Consider the following 13,805-nt stretch of genomic DNA (forward strand, 5'->3'; position numbering starts at 1 on the left):
CTGTGAATACCTCTGCCAGCTGATCCGCGTAGGATCTGAGTGCTCGTCCGGGTACCCGATCTGGACCAGTTGCTTTCCATGGGTTGACCTTCAAGAAAGCTGCACTGACATCTGCAATGGCGACCCCAGATACAGGTTCATCCAGGGTTTCCAAGGTGGAGGGCATGCTCTTGCTGACTTCTTGCTCAAAACGGGCGTAGAATGCATTGAGCTCAGCAGGGAGGGGTGCGTTGGAGCTGGAGATTTTACATGCCTTCATCTTGTAGCCTGTTATGTCTTGCAGACCTTGCCATAGTCGGCAGGGGTCGGTGTGGCTAGCTTGGGACTCTAGCTTGGTCTGGTACTGTCTTTTGGCATCTTTGATGGATCTCTAGAAGCAGCAGCAAGGCCAAATGTAACAACACTTGAAACTAGACCAAGCGAGCAGTTACAAGACTGCTTGACTAAAGAGTAAAGAGCAATGCTACATTTATAAAACATTCTGAAGGATAGCCAGCGATAGGATCTAAGAGCTAGACAAAGGCAATAATATTGTGGACGCTGGAAATTAGAAATAAACTACAAAATGCTGGAAATTATCAGCAAGGATGACGGTATCGGTGGAGGGAGAAACAAAATTGACGTTCCGGCTTTATTACCTTTCATCAGGACTCAACCTATTTGAGCCTGGCAAGAGCAGGAAAGAAAGGAATTGGAAAACAGAACAAAGCAGCCAGGAAAACCTGGGGGGTGAGTGAGGTAACACAATACTAAATACAATTTGAGCGTACACTCTTGGGTCTGTCTTAAAAGTACATTTCACATCACGCATTCATCTTTTCCTCAGCCATTGCATATGAGATAAACTCAGGTATTTCTGTATACAAGAGTGGTTTTAACAGCCTGTATGAATTAAATAACAGGGAAATAAAACTTTTTGTTTATGGTGCATTTTAATTTTTGCCATAATCAAGTAAAAAACATTAACATTGGTTCCTTGGCAAAATGTTATCTACATAAACTTCTCCCCAACTGGTCTCGAAATCATTTTTAGAAAGAGAAACTCAAATACTGTTGAAGTTTGAGTGTTCAGATGAATATGATTGCAAAGAATCATTGTTTTCTTTAAGATTCCAAATGTAAATTAATGAAACATGTTCCACCTCCTTAGCAATCTCTCTCCGAAGTAATTGAAAATAGATTTTCCTGTGAAATCTTAATACAAAGATTTTTAAATTCAGATACCAGCTTCTTCTGCGATGGTTTGCGGAAAATATTAAACTAAAAAACTGTTATAATCCAAAGATTAAAGTGCTAACTGCACTGAGAGAATCTTGATCATGCCAGGGGATTATCCCATGCAAACATGCCAAGTGTAATATCAAATGCAAATCCCTTAATTTGACAGGGATGGCTTTGGCAAGAAAAATCAATTCCAAGCCCAGGTTTCAGAGAAGATTAAGGAAGAAAAGACCAGAATCAATGGGAGGTTATATGAACCAAAAAATGAACTCAAGCAATAACAGTGGAAGTTAGCGCCTCTGGGCAATTGCTGCATAAACATTTACCTGGGAACTTCCCAAAGGGATTCCCCAGCAACTCTATGGGGTAACCCCCAAATTTGACACTGGGTAGCCAAGAAATTACAGGTCAGGATTCAGATCACTTCAAATCATTTGGAAAAACAGTGATAATTACCAACATAAACACACAAGATGGTGCTTGAATAAAAACCTCAAGGTTAACAGTCATTGCTATTGAGTTCTCAGTATAAACAAAGTAAAGCTGTAATCATTTCCCTGTGGTGTTCCCTCCATTTTTTCCACTCAAAAACCTCTCTCCCAACCCCCCAAAAGATACAAATTGTTTTTTTCAGTTGAAAACCTAAAATTGAAAGGTCGTGTCCTGTTGCAGCTCAAGGAATGACTTGCTTCAAGTTGCACTGACAATCACAGTAATATATATGGAAAAGTTCTCCACAACACACTTGCTGGGAATTGCAGGTATAGATGTAGTTAACTTTATTCATTTGATAAGGTAATAGCTCAGAAGTCTATTACCTATTGTGTCCATGCCAGTCAGCAAAGATCTGACTACACTAATCCCACTTTCCAGTCAGTGCTCGTCCCATAGCTCTGAAGGTTAAAGCAGTGCAAGTGAATATCTAAATATTTTTTAAATGCTATGAGTGTTTCTGATTCAATCACCCTTTTCAGGCAGTGAGTTCCAGACTCCCACCACCCTCTTAGTGAAAAAGTTTCTCCTCAACTCCCCTCTTAGCTTTTTACCTCTTACTTAAATCTATGCCCATGGGTTATTAACCCTCCGACTAATGGAGGAAGCGCTTTCCTATTGACCCTATGTCCCTCATAATCTTATACAACTCAGGTTCCCCCCTCAACCGCCAACTCAATCTTGCTTCATTGCTCAGACCCTGCAGTTCAGGCAGCATCCTGGTAAATCTCCTCTTCACCCTCTTCAGGGCAATCACATCCTATCTATAATGTGGTGATCAGGACTGCATGCAGTGCTCCAGTTGTGACTTAACCGACGTTTTATACAGTTCCAGTGTGACCTCCCTGCTCTTGTATCTTGGGGGGCATGTGCCTCAGTTAATAAAGGCACATATCCCACCTTATCTACCTGCTCTGCCACCTTCAGGGATCGGTGGATATGCACTCCAAGGTCCTTCTGATCTTCAGTACTTTCCAGGCTCCTACCTTTCGTGGTGTACCCCTCCCCAAGTGCAATACCTCACACTTTTCTGGATTGAATTCCATTTGCCAATGCCAGCCTCTGGAAAGTGCCACACCTGCATCTCCTCCAAAATCCCAATTACTTCATTTTTTTCTAGGGCTCCTTGATACTATGTTTGATTTAATGCTGTCAAGGGAAATCACTTTCATCTAATCTCTAGTTCATGTTTTGATCAAGGTTGAAATGAGGTTTGGAACTCAAACTGAGCATTGATTATCGGTGATCAAGTGCCATTTGATAGTACAATTGATGACTGTTGCCTTCATTTTGTTTGTGATTGGGAATTGGCCGATTAAATAGTGATTGGCGCAGCTACATTTGTCCTGAATTTTGTAAACAGGATGTACCTCTAGTTTTCTACAAAGTTGGGCAGACACTTGTACTCTGGCTGTACTGGAACATCTTACCAATGGGATTAAAACATTCAATTACTGGGAAATTTCACTTTAACTTCACTGCAGTGTTAATGTAAAACCTTACTTATGACGAATAAATAAATTTTACTTTTATTTTTTACATTATCATCTCTGGATTTTTCAAATTCAACTGTATAAACTGCCATGATGGGATATGAATTCAAGTTATTTGGATCACTAATCCTTTAAAATGACCAGTATGCAATGATATCCATAAACAGACACTAATTAACAAATTAAACCACAACTTTAAAAATAATGTTTTGATTACCTGAGAAAGCAAATTCTAAATTCACCTCTGCAGCCACTGTGAACAGGATTAATTAACTATGAAAAGAATTCTGTTCCAGAAAAAAACATTTGTATGTTTTTAGTAGAAATAATCAAGTAGTAACTGCATATTTTCCTCAAATCCGTTTGGTCCAAAACACTATGGGGTTCCGCCAGTTTGATACCTTATTAATACCCTTAGTGTGCAGGTAATTTAGCAGCATAGATCCTTTAGATATCACAATTTCAACACCAATAACATAAATGGAAAGAATGGAACACAAATCAAACACCAAATGGCCACTCTTCCTTGGTTAGGATTTTGCACGCACATTCGCCAAGAGCGCAAACGGTGACATGCGCCCAAAGTAGAGGCTCAAAAAAATGAGATTCTCACTGGCGAGACCTTTATTTGATATTTTCCCCGCCAGTGACGTAATGAGGCTCCCGCCCCGGAAGATCAGGAACCTCAATTCAAAGCATTAACTTCTCATTAGCAGGCTGCCCTGCCTCCCCAGCCTCCCCAGTTCAGGGGAGGTTGCTCCTTTTGAGTGGAGGCCTGAGAGGAAGTCCTGATCCTGGGGGATTGTTGGAACCCCCAACAAGTGGAGGCAAAGGCTATGTTTCTAGGTGAGGTGGGAAGGCCTGCACACAGGGTCCTGCAGTTAACCCACTGGCCTCATGAGTTTGGCCTTTGAGAAACCCTAGGGCTAAAGAGGGGCTCGGAGGTAGATGTTCATTTATCATGCGTATTAGGGTGGGGACTGTGTCGGGTCTTGGCCAGTATAAGAGATAGTAAAGGAGTGGAGCTCATTAAGAAGCACAGCAGTGACTGACCATGGGGAGAATGTTCCAGGGGTTAGATGGGCATGGGGTAAGCGCACGGACAGAAATCCTCAATTGTCACTCACACCTTTTCAGTTATTGAACAGATACGATCAAGAAGCCTGTGGAGTTTGACGAGCTGTGAGGCAGGAAAGATGACACCAGTGTCAATGTGCGGCCCCTCAAGTTGGAGCAGGGGTGGCAAGACCTACTCAACTGCCAGAGACTGCAGCACAGGGAGAGGTCGCTTGGAGGCGATATCACCGGGCCAGAATCTACTAATGGCAGATAACATACCGCAAGGTGAGAACCAATGCAGGAGGATACTCCAGGTTTCCAGGCACATACATTATCACTCACCTTTGCCACGTTCTGCATGAGTTGGCGCCACCCAGCCTCAGAAACTACCCAATACCTGTTGCCCTGAAGGTTTGATTTGATATATCTATTAGTATACAGTGAATAGTATTGTTTCTTGCGTGCTATACAAAGCATACCGTTCATAGAGAAGGAGACAAGAGAGTGCAGAATGTACTGTTAGTCATTGCTAGGGTGTAGAGAAAGATCAACTTAATGCAAGGTAAGTCCATTCAAAAGTCTGATGGCAGCAGGGAAGAAGCTGTTCGAGTTGGTTGGTATGTGACCTCAGACTTGTGTATCTTTTTCCCGACGGAAGGTGGAAGAGAGAATGTCCGGGGTGCATGAGGTCCTTAATTATGCCGGCTGCTTTGCCGAGGCAGCAGCAAGTGTAGACAGAGTCAATGGATGGGAGGCTGGTTTGCGTGATGGATTGGGCTACATTCACGACCTTTTGTAGTTCCTTGCGGTCTTGGGCACAGCAGGAACCATACCAAGCTGTGATACAACCAGAAAGAATGCTTTCTATGGTGCATCTGTAAAAGTTGAAGAGAGTTGTAGCTGACATGCCAAATTTCCTTAGTTTTTTGAGAAGGTAGAGGCGTTGGTGGGCTTTCCTAACTATAATGTCAGCATGGGGGAACCAGGACAGGTTGTTGGCGATCTGGACACCTAAAAACATGAAGCTCTCGACCATTTCTACTTTGTCCCCGTTGATGTCGACAGGGACATGTTCTCCACTACGCTTCCTGAAGTTGATAACAATCTCCTTCATTTTGTTGACATTGAGAGAGATTATTGTCACCGCACCAGTTCATCTGATTCTCTACCTCATTCCTGTACTCTGTCTCGTCACTGTTTGCGATCCGACCCACTACGATGGCGTTGTCAGCAAACTTGAAAATTGAGTTGGAGGGGAATTTGGCCAGTCATAGGTGTTCAAGGAGCATAGTAGGGGGCTGAGAGCCTTGTGGGGCACCGGTGTTGAGGATGATCATGGAGGTGTTGTTGTTGCCTATCCTTACTGATTGTGGTCTGAGGGTTAGGAAGTTCAGGATCCAGTAGCAGAGCTGCCATATGTTTCTATGCAAGTGGCTCCTTTCAGGGCTCCGCTGGTGACCTTTGTGACATCTCCCAGGCCTCTGCATAAAAGTGCATTTGGGAAGTCACCAATGTGCTCTTCACAAGGGCACTTAACTACATTAATTTTGACTGGGACAATGCTTGCCAGGATACCAGAGCCATGAAGTTTGCCCGCATAGCTGGCTTCCCACAAGTCCAAGGAGCCATGGACTGCATGCATGCAGTTCACCATTCCTTTAGACATCAAGGTTTGCCATCATAAACCGCAATGCCTTCCACTCCCTGAACGTCCAGTCATCTGTGAGCATGCCAAATACATCCTGCAGGTGTGTGCCAAGTTCCCAGGAAGCATCCACGACAGCTACTTCCTTGGCTGCTCTAAAATACCAGAGGTATTTGAGGGAGCTCAGCAGCTACAGGGATGGCTCCTTGAGGACAAGGGGTACCCCCTCAGGACGTGGCTGATGATGCCTCTGCGAAAGCCAGAGATCAGTTACAATGAGGTTCATGCTGCTACTTGTGCTTTGGCACAGGAGATGATCGGCATCCTGAACATTTGGTTCCAGTGCCTGGACTGGTCAGGTGAAGTCCTTCAGTTTAGCCCCCAGAAGGCTTCACGCAACATAGTGGTATGCTGCACCCTCCACATCCTGGCACTGCAATGGGCCGAGGAGATGGACCAAGAGGCATATCTTCTCTGGTGAGGTTGTCGTGGAGGGCGCTGAGGGGGAATGCCAGACAGAGGCAGAGGAAGGTTGTTCAGCGATGGCAAAGGCCCAAATGGGGAGGAGAGCTCAGCATGCCTTGATAGCTTCTCACTTCAATAATGACCAGGCTTGGGTGTGCATTGAGGTCACATCATGGGGGATGGCAGCACAATCACAGCTCTGATATTGCTTCTGCCATGGGAAAGGTGCAGTTGCCCATGGTCCATATGATGCAGGAGGACAGAGCATTGCTCCTCAAAGATCGACTGCGAATGTCTGACTCCTGCCTGGCTAAGACAGCTCATGAACTCCCAAAAGGGTGGGGTCCTCGTTAGCAGGACGTCACTCAGATTACTTTGTCCTGTCAGTGTGAGGGGAGGCCAACCAATCAGCTGACATGTTTGCACAGAGGGGATGGAGGTGGTGGCATTAGTGGGTATTCAGCCTTTACATTACAGATAGCAGGGCATGCAGCAAGTAAATGACGGGGGGAGGCAAAAAGAGTGTGAAATAAGTGATTTTTAATACATACCATTGGTGCACACATACTGTCATAAGTGCTCAAGATGTAAAAGTGCCCAACACCATCCATGCCCACGATGTGATAGCATGGTTTCTCTACCTTCCTAATCCTGCCCCTATGTCTTGGTATTTCCCCAGGATCTACAGCTGAGTGGAGATGCCCTGCTGTCTGCCGTGCCCTGTTGCGACCGTGGTGGGCATTTTCTGGAGGACTGAGATCTGGAGGATCCCAGCCTGCTTTCGGGCAACATGGGCGTGGAGGGCTGTAGCTGTGTCGTGTCATAAGAAGAGGGAAGAGGGGAGTCAGATGGGCGGGACACCCCCAGGTCCCTTGAATGGAAGGCCAAGGATTTCGCATCAGCTGATCCTTCTCCCTATGGGTGCTCAAGGGTCCCTGGGTTCCTTCATGGGCTAGAGGTTCAGCTGGAGTGAGATCCATAAGCCCCACCATCTTCTGACATTGGCACTCATGGATGCCCACAAGTGCCTGCACCGTGCAGTTCATGCCCTGAAACATGGCGTTCATGCCCTGTGGTGTTGACATCCTGTGCTATGGCGTGAACGTCCTGCACCAAGGTCTCCACTGCAGACACGACCCTCACAGTGTTGGCCTTGTTGCCTCACAGTGCCAGCACCATCTGCTTGGGCATAAGGCATTGGGCATTCTCCAATTGGCCTTGCAACCCAAGGCGTGTAGATGGCATCCCTTCCTGATGTTCGCGACACTGCCTTTGTAGCTCCAGCAGCTGAGGGATGACAAGTCCAGGGGTACATAATCTGACTGGGGCTCGGCAGAGTTCTGGCCTCCAGCAGTTCTCGGAATGCCAGATCCTGGGACATCCTTGCCTCCTCCTGCTGTGGATCATCAGAAGTGAGGTGCTCACCAGTGAGTGTCCCAGAAGCCTTACCTACTAATTATTCCCACTTGTCACATATTGACTGGGAATTACAGCAAAGAAAAAAGTAATGAGATGCCACACCTATGGGTTTTAACACAATGCAGGGTCACAATTTAGGAGATGTTGTTTGTTCCAAGTTCAAGATCGAAGAGCCTCAAAAGCCTGCAAATCCCTCTGCTTACATCACGACAGGTCACCAGAGGTTATACCAGAAGAGATGCAACCACTTTAAACACAGAACATCTCTCCCCTTTTACTTCTTTAGTCCCCAGACGACAACCTTTCTTAATGTTTCAATAACAGACCCAATAAACAGTGGATGTATTATTTTGGATCATTGCTTCCCATATATAATTAACAAGACATCCATATCTTTTGGGTTGTATTCAATGCTCTGGAATTTGGCTACTCGTGACCTTTGAAGTGTCCTCATTTTCTATTTGTAATACTTCATGTGAAACTATTTTGGTGTCATTTTCCATTGATGTTGAAGATTCTGGATTTGTCTTTGTGGTTAGTCTCTGTTCAGAGGTATCACTACTTCGCATTTCTAATGCAAGTATTTCCAGTGAAGCTACAGTGATTTCACTTCATGAGGCTAGTATCTGGTCAGTATGACGTGGCCAAACTCTCTCATCATCCATCTGTACTGTGTAAGATATTAGATCCATTTTTGCTAGGATAATGGCAGGTACCCATTTTTCATTTGTAGTGTACTTCTTGCTCTCCTGAGTAAATTATTTCTTTATAGGGTTCTGTTCTCATGATAATCTGTGCTTTTTGTTGTCGTTCGACAATTTCTGAAGTATCATGTGGCATCAAATGGTCAAACTTTGCACTTCTGTCAATGTTTCTTTTAGGACCATAGCCATAACATTCCCTATTACTGGATCAGTTCTTGTGTGTCTCTGATCTTGAGATGAAGTCATAGGTATACTATCCACTTGAGAAATATAGGATGTTGAAGTAATTTTCTTCAGGTTCTTGTTTGATTTGTAATGGCAATCTTGACAAAGCATCAGTGTTCGCAGATTGCTCCAATTGACGATATTTAATATTGCAGGTGTGTGCTAATAATGTCAAAGATAATCTCTGTAAATTACAAGCTGCAAAAGGAGGAATACCTGTAACATTGAGGAATACCCAAAAGATTGTCATCAAGGGCAAGTGATGTGTCAAAAGTGTAAAATGAAGTCAATAAAAGGTAGAATCTTATAATCCGAATATAATAAAGCTTCTTTTTCCAGCTGAGCATAATTCATTTCTGCGTTACTAAGTGTTTGTGAAGTGAAGGCTATCAGTCACTCTTCTCCCAAGTGCATGATGTGTGAGACGACTGTGCTTACCCTGTAGGGCAATGTGTCGCAAATTGTATCTTAGGATTGAAGTGGACCAATAGCTCAGACGTTTGATCCACCTTTTACCTCTTCTATTTCACATTCTTTTGTCCAGTGCCATGCCTGTTTTACACATTAAGAAGTCTCACAACACCAGGTTAAAGTCCAACAGGTTTATTTGGTAGCACAAGCCACAAGCTTTCGGAGCGCTGCCACTTCATCAGGTGAGTGGGAGTTCTGTTCACAAACAGGGCATATAAAGACTAACTCAATTTACAAAATAATGGTTGGAATGAGAGTCTTTACAGGTAATCAAGTCTTAAAGGTACAGACAATGCGAGCGGAGAGAGGGTTAAGCACAGGTTAAAGAGATGAGTATTGTCTCCAGCCAGGGCAGTTAGTGAGATTTTGCAAGCCTCTGCAAGTTGTGGGGGTTACAGATAGTGTGACATGAACCCAAGATTCCCGGTTGAGGCTGTCCTCATGTGTGCGGAACTTGGTTATCAGTCTCTGCTCAGCGATTCTGCGTTGTTGTGTGTCGTGAAGGCCGCCTTGGAGAACACAGGTTTTGTACTTTCTTCAATTTCCTCCTCTTCCTCATACATAAGATCACACTATCGAACAATGCAACAATTTTCTTTTGCATTTTGCTCCAAGTAATAGCATCTTTAAAATCTCTCACTGTTTTTCCATCCTGAGAGTCTCCTTTCCCACAGCACATTTCTTTATTTAATGGTAAGTAAGTTTCGCCTTTGTTTCTTGCTTACTCAGTTCTTTTTCTAAACCTTATTGCAGTGCATCCGAGGTTTCTTTTCCTTGTCTTCAATCGTCTATTCAATCCGAAGTGCTGGATTTTTTCTTCAAATCCAGTTGAAATTTTTCTTTTCTCGAGCTCTTGTTGCAAGTTTCCCCTTTGTTAGGTATTGACCAGGAATTACAGCAAAGAGAAAGGTAATGAATTGCCACATTTGTGGGTTTAAGTCAAACGCAATGCAGGTTTATTTCGGATGTATTGTTCCAGGTCCAAGATAGAAGAGTCTCAAAAGCCTGCGAATCCCTCTGCGACGTCACGTGATGTTATACCAGCAGAGATGCAACCACTTCAAATCTGTAACACTACCAAAGTGCACGTCTGCCATAGTGGAAGGTGTGGTTGACAGCAGTGATGCCTCTTCTATGCAAACATCCAAAAACTCGCCGACAGAACTACTCTCCTCAATGGTCTCCTGTGCCCTACTCGGCTGATTTACCTGCAGGAAAGGGAGAAGGCATTCCTGCACGGCAGGGGCGGAAGGATAGGAGAAACAGGACCTACATGAGGCTGGCGAGTTAGATGCAGGAGAAATCTTGTTTCTCCCGGCAAGTTCTTGGACTCTGTCCTCAAATGGAGTGAGGATTTTCAGCTCCAGCATAACTGCATGTGCTTGTGCCCTCTTCTTTCTATTGTGAGCCAGCTTGTCCTGCAAGGAGACAGATGGGGCAAGTGTAAACAGAATGCATGTCGGGTCAGATGTTAAGGATCCCTTGCATGTGTGGTTGGTGAGTGGGAACTGGAATACGATATGGAGGAGCCACAGGGGAGACAAGGAGGAGGACACTGTGAGGTGGCAGTGAGTGAACTCCCAGTATAAGTGATGGGTGTGTGACTGGGTAGATGTTGAGAAAATGGGAAGAGTGGCTGCATGAAGCAGGTCACTCATCATCTTTCTGCACTGGATTCCTGTCTACTCATACAATGAGCTTGCACTTACCAGTGCTGCCACTACCTGCCATGCCAGGTTGCGGACCTTGCTCATTGGTCTTCTGTGCACTTCATGGGAAAAGGAGGTCCCACCTCTGCTCCACCTCATCCAGCATTCTGATCACTGCTCCCTCGGAGAACCTTGTTTTTGTCTTCCTCACAGCCATCCTCCTGATAGGACCTTGAGCAGATGTTGGGCAGTGCTGGAAAGGCGTTTATTTGGAGCGTCCCCTGAATGAAGAGCTCAAGTGATACCAGGATGAATCGGCGACAGACAGCGACACCAAGTATCTAAAGATAGGCGAGATATATCTCCAATTTTCCCTCACTCGAAATGACACATAACCAATGTAATAGAAAATTCTGCCCAATGCATTAGAAGGCACAAGTTTGAACAAAGAAAGATCATACGTAATATGTCTTTAATATAAGTGCTACAATTTAAAAGCTTTCTATTTCTGGTTTACCTTTCCGCCTACTGTGCATTGCAGCATGTCTGACATGTATGCTTGCTTTAAAAAAACATGTATGCTATGCCCAGCAAACCTTAGAAACAGATCCAATTTTTTCAATAGCTCATTGCAAGCGTTTCTTCAGTTATCATTTATGGTGTGTGGCATATGGAAATTTATTTTCAAGTCATGTCAGAAATATTTAATAACAAGGGAGTAATTCCAGTTTAAAAAGAAAACTAAAACTTACTTTTCCAGTTCCAGAACATTAAATTTCCACCAGGTTTCTGGCTCCCGAAAACTCACTCTGTAACATCGTTCCACAGCCTGTGCAAAGTAACAGTCATTAGCACCACAATTAAGCATTTCATAGATGAATAATTGTTTAGGCACAGCAATTCCAGATTCAAACATAATTTATAGACTGAATGTTTTGAATGGCAACTGCATTGAAGCTAGAACTGAATGATTCTGGAGTTTTATTTACAACATAAAAAGTCGCCTTAATGAAATGAATACAAATAATTTGAACTGACAAATTCCAGCCGGTGAAAGCTGAAGCTGGTGCAGATACTTTACACTACCTCCACCTATGAATCAGTTACAAGGTACATGTAGTGTAAGTCAACCTTAATATGCAAACATTTAAGAATTTAAGTTATTTAGAAGAAAGATGCTTCCTTTCTTTAAAAGTGCTCATTTGATTTCCATGAAGAGACTATAGTCACCTCTTTCTAGCACTTTCCACACAAAGTACACATAGAACTTACCATTTGTGCATATGGTTTCATTTCCCAAGCCTGGATATTTGTATTATCTATTATTATAGGTGACCTGCCTTCATCCATCGACTGTTTAGCTGTTAAAGAAGAATATGATCACATTCAGTGTTGTGTCCAAAATACAATTTACTTACAACTCTGTCGTGGATTTCTATTTACGTAAAACACAATCTCTAATGCACTAAAACACTTTTGTTTCTCCCTATCGTCACTACTTTCTCACGCTTATGGTATTTACCAGTATTTCCACACAGCCTTTCAATAATATTTTATCATCTACTATGCATTTTTCATCCAACAACCCATGATTGTTTTTTCAATGCAAACCTTGAACTTGAAATTTAGTTAGGAAGCGAATGAATCAAGTTAAAGGTATTGTCCATACTTCTGATTTGCTATTAACTGAATTCAGATCTTTGCCAAGTTTCACCCGACACTATACCATTGCCATGCTAAATCATCTGCTTGGAGATCTCCATACTTCCCTGGTAGCTCTGCAACAATAAATCATAAGTGATTGCCCCTAATTGGGTGCTCAAAACACATTGCGGTCTTCCCACAACCACCTCATGCACCACCTAATTTGGGAATCCTCTGACCACCATAAAAGAAACTTCACGTCCCCAAGGCCTGTTCACATACAGACCATGGTATTTGCTACCAAATAAACCTGTTGGACTTTAACCTGGTGTTGTTAAAACTCTTACTGCACATACAGACCTACATAGATGGAAGAGGTTGTTAGGTCACACCTCGAAGGAGAAAATAAAAGATAAATACCTCATCCTTCATTATTAACTATTCAAAATTCAATCCAGGTTGCAGCCCAGTAATTCAGATATCTCAAAATGGAATCAAGGGCATCCATTCCACACATCTAACAATTCTTTATTATTCTTTGCCTTCAGAGAGGCTAAAAATGACCCGGATGTGAAGAATAGCAACAATTTTTCATCCTGACAAATACAGTAGCGTTTATTTTAGTGGATAAGTAATCCAAAGGACTACTTTGAATGAATAATCTGGAAACCAGAGTTCAAATCCCCCATGGCAGTTTGAGAATTTAAATTCAGTTAATGAAATAAATCTGGAATAAAAAGCCAGTTGTCAACAAATCGAACTTGAAACTACCAGATTATTGGTTCACTCGGCAAGGGAAATTGTTGTCCTTATCTGGTCTGGCCGATATTTTAGGCCAGACCCACAGGAGTGCATTTGACTGTAACTGAAATGACTATGCAAGCTGTCAGTTGCATTAAGAACAGTTATGATGGACTGCAGCAGTTTAAGAAGGTCGCTCACCACCATGACCTTCAAGGGTAATAAACATTGGCCTTGCTGGCAGCACCCACATCCCATGAGTGAACAAATTTTTAAAACTGTGCCTTATTAAAGCCTTTGTGCATCAATCCAGTGCACCCTATGTTCCAGAAATATTTCCCTCAAAGTTGATGACACTGCATGATATTTCAACTGCTCCCTCTACTAATATCACATCAGTGAACAGGAGAGGCAGGGTAGCAAAGTTGAACGGACCTCAATTTTGTGGAAATAGGGTCAAAGGAGCTGGGGGATGGATCATATGGTCAAGGTGAGGTGAGAGAGAGATGAAACTAGAAAAAACTGGGGCTGGGGTTTAAAACTCAGGTTTTTAAGATTAAGAGGTTTGGTAGTGATC

General features: G+C 43.3%; 1 protein-coding gene across 5 annotated transcripts in view; it reads right to left on the reverse strand.

Moving 5' to 3' along the window:
* Window positions 1–13,805, reverse strand: part of LOC144499779 (uncharacterized) — a 107,965-nt gene that overhangs the window by 74,300 nt on the left and 19,860 nt on the right. For all 5 annotated transcript variants that reach the window (XR_013498896.1, XR_013498897.1, XR_013498895.1 and 2 more), the window contains exons 4-5: window positions 12,116–12,204; window positions 11,596–11,672 (exon numbers count right to left, since the gene is read on the reverse strand). Coding sequence is in view for 1 of the 5 variants with exons in the window: in XM_078222229.1 (XP_078078355.1) it covers window positions 11,596–11,672; window positions 12,116–12,204 (166 nt within the window). In the remaining 4 variants the exon portion in view is untranslated. The remainder of the gene's footprint in view (window positions 1–11,595; window positions 11,673–12,115; window positions 12,205–13,805) is intronic.

Source organism: Mustelus asterias, chromosome 10 (assembly GCF_964213995.1).
Source record: "Mustelus asterias chromosome 10, sMusAst1.hap1.1, whole genome shotgun sequence".
NCBI lineage: Eukaryota > Metazoa > Chordata > Chondrichthyes > Carcharhiniformes > Triakidae > Mustelus > Mustelus asterias.